Source organism: Neltuma alba, unplaced genomic scaffold (genome assembly GCF_004799145.2).
Source record: "Neltuma alba isolate B1F8T4 unplaced genomic scaffold, ASM479914v2 tig00012681_pilon, whole genome shotgun sequence".
Lineage (NCBI taxonomy): Eukaryota > Viridiplantae > Streptophyta > Magnoliopsida > Fabales > Fabaceae > Neltuma > Neltuma alba.
Window position 1 is genome coordinate 1 of NW_021637111.1, and position 8,617 is coordinate 8,617.

The 8,617-nt window shown below is 32.4% G+C and overlaps 1 protein-coding gene across 1 annotated transcript; it reads left to right on the forward strand.

Moving 5' to 3' along the window:
• The first annotated feature begins 2,148 nt into the window (after positions 1-2,148).
• Positions 2,149-7,821, forward strand: LOC114729810 (sucrose synthase 7-like). The gene is made up of 15 exons (XM_028916849.1): positions 2,149-2,315; positions 3,057-3,189; positions 3,304-3,458; positions 3,594-3,783; positions 3,871-3,989; positions 4,427-4,643; positions 4,760-4,855; positions 4,947-5,120; positions 5,203-5,319; positions 5,413-5,579; positions 5,678-5,902; positions 6,150-6,716; positions 6,974-7,112; positions 7,190-7,359; positions 7,524-7,821. Exons 1-15 carry the CDS (start codon positions 2,209-2,211, stop codon positions 7,693-7,695), a joined length of 2,748 nt encoding a protein of 915 aa, XP_028772682.1. The 5' UTR covers positions 2,149-2,208; the 3' UTR covers positions 7,696-7,821.
• The last annotated feature ends 796 nt before the right edge of the window (positions 7,822-8,617 follow it).

The window sequence follows — 8,617 nt, forward strand, 5'->3', positions numbered from 1 at the left end:
TTAAAACATTAGAATATGTTATTTGTGGTTCTTAATATAAAAGTTAGTAGGCTAATCTAAATAGATTAATAAAATTAGTTAAATTAGTTATTTGTGATAAATATATGGTTTTTTTTAAAAAAATATTTATTTAATCAAAGTAGATTGAAATTTTATATTTAGGATCAAAATAAAAATTAAAAAGATAATTAATCTTATAGTCTTTATAGTTTTATTTGATTTTTAATCAGGTCTTATAAAATTTTTTCCTTTTATCAGGTGTTTAAACTTTCATTTGTTTTTAATTAGGTCTTTTTATTTTTTTTGTCTCTATCAAATCTTGATAGTTTCACTTATTTTTTAATTAGGTTCTTTATAATTTTAAAAATTTATTTATTAACTTTATTCTTTAAAAATTAATTTTATTTTTAAATTAATAATTATATAATTGGACAAAATAATTAATAGAATCATTTTAGTAATTAATAATTAATTATAATAATCAATTATAATTAAATATAAATTATTTATAATTATTTTCTAATTTTAGAAAATTTTATTATATATTTGAATTTTAGAATTATAAAAATTAGAATTGAAAAATAAATAATCTATATGCTTAACTAAAAATTTAAAAGAATATTAACATAAGATTATTGTAATAATTTATGATTTATAGAATATTATTATTTATAGAATAATAATAAAACTACAAGCATCTAATTAAAAATAAGGTAAAAAGGATTTGATAAAAAAAATTATAAGAACTTGATAAAAATAAAAAAAATTATAGGAGCCTAGACAATTGAAACGATAAAGACTTGCATATTAATCATTTTAAAATTAAACAGTTCTTGTATTAAAAAATGGAGGTAGTGTGAAATTTTGAGTTGAAAGAATAACCTATTTGCAATTTGGTTGAGCCCAAAAGGACAAAGTGAATTCCTCAGGTTTACTTTTTAAGATTTGAAGTTTTTTTTCTTTTTTAATGAAACATTAGGATATCTATCAGCGGATCCAGTGACTAATCCCTTCGCTAACTTGTAGGCACCTCGATGGGTGAGACAGCTGGCCCGGGGTTTTAAAGCTTTTTTATACCCAAAATGAGGATCGAACTCTTAACACTTGGTTAAAAAGGATGAGCCTCACCGCTCAACCACACCCCCGGGTTTAAGAGTTCAAGTTTCTATTTCATCATTATTATATATTTTAAATTTTAATCTTTATTTCTCTGCTTAAAATAAAATAGTTTGCTTAATTCATAACTTGCTGGATCGACTAATGAGTGGAGACTAATTGGATTTGATGATTCTGTTTTACTTGCGATTTTATAAGCTACAATAAGCCTTTTAAAAACTTTAGACTAAAGTATATATTTAACCCTTCAATTTTATGAAAGGTATTAATTTGATCTATTAACTTTAAAAAAGTATATTTTTTATCATTTAACATGTTAACAAAAGATGATAACATTGAGGTCTTAAATGTTGATAAAATATTCTCAGATACTAACATATTAAATTTAATTTTAACAATAATCATGATTGTTACAAAAAAAATCATTTAAGCCTAATGATTTTAGGATTAAATGAAAAAATATTTACTTTTTAAAGTTAAGTCATCAAATCAAAACATGATATAAACTTACACAGGAAATGTTTAGCTTTTATCCCCCCGAAGTTTTGTCTCAGTTGCCTGATACAATGTTACGCTTTTTGTACAAGTAATAAGGTGACAAGCAGATATATGAAGCATATACATTACGTCACTACAATTGATCAAAATCCATTACAGGTTAAATTTGCCAAAAAGAGACTTTTTACAAAAAGAAGAAGAAGAAGAAGAGAGCCATAAAGATAGAGTGTAAAGCTAAATCCAAAATATATTTTCTGTAATTGCCACAACCTAAATAATATGAAAGAAGATGCATGGGAGATAGAGGAATAAAGAAAAGAACAATAATATAACCCCAAAACCAAAACTCCATCTTCCTTAACATTCTTTCCCTCCACTTTCAAAGACTGAACCCACAAGGGACTTTCTTTCTCCTACGTTATATTCTTTTCTTTGCTTTGACCTTTTCTTTCTTTTTTTCTTTCTTTCTTCCTTCTGCTCATTCAAACCAATCACTATAAATAACACAATCCATAAACTACTTTCTCCAATCACTTCTCTTCATCTTGTCTTTCTCCTTATTATACCTCATTGCTTCTTCTTCTTCCTCTGAAAATGGCCTCAACAGCCAACTCTGCGTTGAAGAGATCTGATTCAATTGCAGATAGCATGCCTGATGCTTTGAGGCAGAGTCGATACCACATGAAGACCTGCTTTGCCAGGTATCTCCTTTAACTTTCTTTTTTTTTTTTTTTTTTATTGTAACTTGACCTCGGACAAATAGGTTTACTTTTCCTTTCATTCTTTACAAATTTTTTTATACTCCCAATAAAAAAACAGTTATTTATAATATACTAGAAATTGACTTTCTACCTGCTTGCTTTGCGCCTCCAAATTCCAAAAGAGTTGATTCTTTTCGGGGAAAATCACTATCAGATCCTAGGGGAAAAAATGTAATTACCGAAATATTTCATAACAATTGAGAAAGCAGCATGCAATGACAGCTTTTAGTGCAAAAAATAATAAAAAGCTATTACCCAAAAAAAAAAAAAAAACTCCATGCTGATCACTTGTCAGTGGAATTTTTCCGTGATTATAATTTTTTTGGAACCTCATCATGATTTTCCTTGTACTGTGGAAACAATTAAATTCATGTAACACAATACTTCCCCTCCACAAATTATATACATCTAAACATCTGTTAAGTTGGGTTTTTACATGTAAAATTAGGCTGAGATTGGATTTAATTACATGACTTGTATGAAAAAATTCTCATATGTTCATTAAATAAACAAGCAAACCCCTTGTACAAAGAATTTAGTTGTTTCGTGAAGAGTACTGAATTGAAAATACACTTACTGAGACCAGAAGATAAAAGTTTTGGTGACCTTTCTTTATACCATTTTGGCTCTTAATTTGTTGGCAAAAAAATTTTTGGCTCATAATTTCTTTCTATGAAACAGGTTTCTTGGAAGTGGGAAAAGGATGATGAAAAGGAAACACATAATGGAGGACATGGAGATATCAATTGAAGATGTAACTGAGAGGAACAAGCTCTTACATGGCTTATTTGGTTTCATCCTCAGTACCACTCAGGTTCAGTTTCATGGCAACATTTTTTTTCCCTGTCTCTTTTAAGGCACTCGGCCAAATTAATACATCAAATGAAGTAAACCTAGTTTGACGACATGAAATTGAAAACATTTGCAGGAGGCAGCTGTTGTTCCACCCTATGTTGCTTTTGCTGTTAGACCTAATCCTGGCTACTGGGAATTCGTCAAAGTGAATGGAGATGACTTGCAAGTAGATGCCCTTCAAATTTCAGAATACTTGAAGTTCAAGGAAATGGTGTTTGATGGGAAATGGTAATGTTATGAAATAGTTATTCCCTCTTTTGGGTTAAAAGATAGAAATTATTCATAGATGTTAATTTGAGGGAATAGTCTTTTGAGTTGAAATAGTTGTCTTCAAAAAATATTGAAAATGGAATACATTTTCAGGGCAACCGATGAGAATTCCTTGGAAATAGATTTTGAGGCTATTGACTTCTCTACTCCTCGCATGGCTCTTTCTTCTTCCATTGGAAAAGGTTTGGATTTCACTACAAAGTTCTTGAGCTCAAAGCTGAGTGAGAGCACAGAAAGTTCAAAATTGCTTGATTACTTGTTAGCCCTAAACCATCATGGAGAGGTAAATGCAGGCAAGAACAAGTTTTTGTAGATATGGATATCAGAGATAAACAGTGGCTGATTTTATTTTTTAAATATGTTTCTACAGAATCTTATGATCAATGACACTTTGAATACCGTAGACAAGCTTCAGATTGCATTGAAGGTTGCTGGTGTTTATCTGTCTGCACTCCCCAAAGACACTCCATACCAGAATTTTGAGGCCAGGTCAATACCCATCTTCCTCTTTCCTACCTCCATTTTGATGCAATAGAAACCTAGCTATCTGGGGAAAAATTGACTTGAGATAAAAGAAAGCAATATATATTGTAGATGATGTGTGTTTACACCTTAGAATTTATGAATTGTGACCCTTTGCTGTTAACTCTTCACCATCACATTAAAACCAACGCTTCTAAATTTTAGCACATCTCTGTTTTTTTCTTCTCATAGGAAAAGAAAAGTAAGCTTCAGCATGATAAAATGGAAAACCAGCTTTGAAAAATCTCGCATGAATGAAGGATTTATGAACTATAAATATAATTGATTTTGATCCCAAAAGTAATATTCTTTCAGATCTTTTTTCCCCAAAAGTAATACTCTTAGAAACCAAATGCAGATGAATGAACTAATCCCATCCTTGCGATCTCGATTGCTGTCAACAGGTTGAAGGAATGGGGATTCGTAAGAGGATGGGGAGATACTGCAAAAAGGGTTAATGAGACAATGAAAATGCTTTCCGAGGTACTGGAAGCTCCGGACTACGAGAAACTGCAATCATTTTTCAGCAGACTGCCAAACATGTTCAACATAGTCATTTTCTCAGTTCACGGATATTTTGGCCAAGCTGATGTCCTTGGACTTCCAGACACAGGAGGCCAAGTATGAAACTCTCTTCCCTCTCTTTTTCATTACACAATCTGAAGTATATTTGAGAGATTCAATGCACTTTCTAACTGAATGATCTTTCTTTTTGTTGGTGCTGCAATTTCTGATAGGTGGTTTATATACTTGATCAAGTAAAGGCCTTTGAGGAAGAGTTACTCAATAAAATAAAGCTGCAAGGCCTTAGTGTGAAGCCTCAGATTCTTGTGGTAGGCTAAATCATTTTGTTCTTCTGTTTCTTCTCTCATTGCTACCTATAGATTCCTCCTTTTTCAAGAGTTTTTTGTGTTCTATTCACAGGTTACACGCCTTATACCGGATGCACGAGGGACTAAGTGCAACCAAGAATTGGAACCTATTGCCAACACCAAGTATTCTCAGATTCTTAGGGTTCCTTTTTGGACAGAGAAAGGGATTCTTCGTCAATGGGTTTCTCGTTTTGATATCTACCCTTACCTAGAGAGATTTGCTCAGGCATGCATGGTTTTCATTCCTTTTTCATAATAAAAGGAAACAATAAAGCATGTTATTTACTTCGTCTTTTTTCCTTTAACAGGATGCTACTGAAAAGGTTATAGATATTTTGGAAGGGAAGCCTGATCTCATCATTGGAAATTATACTGATGGAAACTTGGTTTCATCTTTAATGGCTACTAAACTTGGAGTCACTCAGGTTGTAATAATCACCTTGCCTGATTTTTGGCGAGATAATAATAGGTCTAAGCATCACTCTGAACTGAAGCTTTTGATTTTACAATGAATGAAGGCAACTATAGCTCATGCTTTGGAGAAGACGAAATATGAGGATTCAGATGCCAAATGGAAGCAGTTTGATGCAAAGTATCATTTCTCATGTCAGTTCACCGCTGATATGATCTCTATGAATGCTGCTGATTTCATCATAACAAGCACTTATCAAGAAATTGCTGGAAGGTAGGTCTTTATTTTTGAATTTTGTCTATGGACTATGGTTAAAAACATGAAATTACTGGGAAATGAACTTAATTATTTCTTTTTTGTTATACCATCAGTAAGGATAAGCCTGGACAGTATGAAAGCCACACTGCATTTACCATGCCTGGCCTTTCTCGAGTAGTCTCTGGCATCAGTGTTTTCGATCCAAAGTTCAATATTGCTGCACCAGGAGCTGATCAATCTGTCTACTTCCCTTACACTGAAAAACAAAAGCGATTAACCTCATTGTATCCTGCCATTGAGGAGCTACTTTACAGCAAGCAAAACAATGAAGAACACACGTGAGTCTCCTACATGTTTTGTGCTCGCACTTTTTATCACTGCAGAATAATTTTTAGGTAGACAAAGCTAACAGTAACAACACCCACACGCATGTCATTGACTGTTTTAATAGTTTCCCCTTTGGCATGTTTTTGTTTTTTGGTGATTAATTTGGTTTAAACATCAGATTTACATAAGAATTTATCACTATATATATACATATGTTATCATAATGACCTCTTTCAAACTTGAACGTGTCTGCAACAGAGGGTTTTTGGAAGACAGGAAGAAGCCAATCATTTTCTCAATGGCCAGGCTAGATACAGTGAAAAACCTCACTGGCTTAGTTGAGTGGTATGGGAAGAACAAGAAGCTCAGGAATTTGGTAAATCTTGTGGTTGTTGGAGGATTCTTCAACCCATCCAAATCCAAAGACAGAGAAGAAATGGCAGAGATCAGGAAGATGCATTCCTTGATGGAGAAATACCAACTCAAAGGTCAGTTCAGGTGGATAGCGGCACAAACCGATCGCCATCGCAATGGAGAGCTCTACCGATGCATTGCAGATACAAAGGGAGCTTTTGTGCAACCAGCATTGTATGAAGCCTTTGGACTCACAGTTATTGAAGCAATGAACTGTGGATTGCCCACTTTTGCAACAAATCAAGGAGGCCCTGCAGAAATTATTGTTGATGGAATCTCTGGTTTTCATATTAACCCATTCGATGGAGATGAATCAAGCAACAAGATTGCTGACTTCTTTGAGAGATGCCAGAATGATTCTAATTATTGGGACAACATGTCAATGGCTGGTCTTCAACGTATCAATGAATGGTAAAACTTCACGTTTGTCTTTAATTTCATATGTGCACTTTTACTTTCTTTTTTTTCAATCTAATCTTTCATTCATTAAAAAACTTTCAATGATGACTCATTAACTATCACATGACACAGATTCATTTTGCATCAGATAAGAAGCCCTGATTAGAAACTTTAATTTCATGAATTTGTTGAAAACAAAAGATCTAGATAAGTTCAATAAACTTGATGGGTTAAATTCTCAAACTTCATTTATTCTATATGACTTGCAGCTACACATGGAAGATTTATGCTAAGAAAGTGTTGGACATGGGATCAGTTTATGGGTTTTGGAGAGGGTTGAACAAGAAACAGAAGTTAGCGAAGGAAAGATACATCCACATGCTGCATAGTCTCCAATTCAGGAACTTGGTGAGTTATTCGGAAATTGGAAGGCCCCTCTTTTGATTCTTTTCTTCACATCAAATTTAATAATTGTTTCATTGCAGGCAAGAAATATTCCTGTCCCTGTTGAAGAGCCTGTAGAAGCTATACTAACGGGGAAAACTTCAATCCAAAAGCCAACAAAACCGGTATCACGACCCAGAACACCATTTGAACCGCCTCAAAAACAAACACCAGCATTACCTCCAACTGTTGCATCTCAGCTTGCTCCAAGGCAAGTATTCTCTTTAGCCTTTTCCTTTCAAAGTGTTTGCTGCAAGTTTGTTCAACAAGAACATAACTTTTGGATATTTTAAAACTTAATACCAAATCTTTTGATGCAAAGGTTAAAGTGAATATGAAGATTGTAGGAAATTTAAGATTGGTTTATTTTCGCAGGGATGCTGGTTTAGATCAGAGATTGGTTGAGTCTGAGGAAAGTGGAGGTGCAGGCTATGGATATCGTTGGTGGGTGTTTCTACTTGCTGTCTTGCTCACCATTGCTTACTTCCTTAAGAACATGGACATCTTATTCATATGGAAAGAGAGATCAGAGAGCCAGAGGGAATGAACATTGCTGTATATATACTTTTATTTATCATATAGAAAAAAAGAATAATTATTTGTTATCCTGAAAGATAGTCATATTGTATATTATTTCAGTGGTAAATAAGAAATTCACTGTCTAGGTTGAACACATCATTAAAAGTAGATGCACCCTCCTTTAAAAAAAAAAAAAAAAAAAACTAAGACACTTCAAAGCATAATCCCACTATCTAAACTTGTTTTACAAAGCTTGAACTATCTAAACTGCTGCAGTGAGTTTTAACTATTTTCTACTCTTATCTTCGAGAATCACTATTCATTGTGCTATCAAATGATAAGACCTTTAATGATAATACTTAAGGTCAAATTTCTTATATTTATTATGTTAAGTTCTCTACTCACATGCAAAGCATATCCTATCTTTAAAATATTATTATTAAATTTATATGAAAAAAATAAGACACATGTCTGTGTGTAATTGAAAAACTTAATGTAAGGATTCTCCTATCTTTAATATACTCTGTCTTGCTCTTAGAGAGAGATTTATGTGTGAATTTTACATTAATTATCTTTGTAAGGGTGGTAGGGTAAAGTATCATTAGCAATAAATCAAGGGTGAGGTATATCTCGGCTTGGTTATCAAGAGTGAGATATAAAGGGGATTTGTATTTCAAACCCTAGATGATTTAAAATAAAAATTTAATAACATTTTTATTTTAAATTGCAAGCTTATGGTCCAGATTCTTCTTTTAAAAAAAGTTTTTAAAAAAAAAACTAAGAAGAAAAAATGGATCGAGTGTGTGTATATCTAGTACATCAAACTCATATTATTGAAATTAAATTATAGAAATGCTCGCAAACCAACACATATATACATTACGTTACGTCCCAAATATGAATATAATATCTCATGTGAGAAATATGAGAATGATTTATTTTTTTTTAAT

Excerpts from the sequence above, each read along its gene's own strand:
- LOC114729810 (XM_028916849.1), top strand. The coding sequence starts at position 2,209 with ATGGCCTCAACAGCCAACTCTGCGTTGAAGAGATCTGATTCAATTGCA. Across the intron at positions 3,784-3,870 it reads CCCTAAACCATCATGGAGAG|AATCTTATGATCAATGACAC; the intron begins GTAAATGCAGGC and ends ATGTTTCTACAG. Across the intron at positions 7,360-7,523 it reads GCATCTCAGCTTGCTCCAAG|GGATGCTGGTTTAGATCAGA; the intron begins GCAAGTATTCTC and ends TTATTTTCGCAG.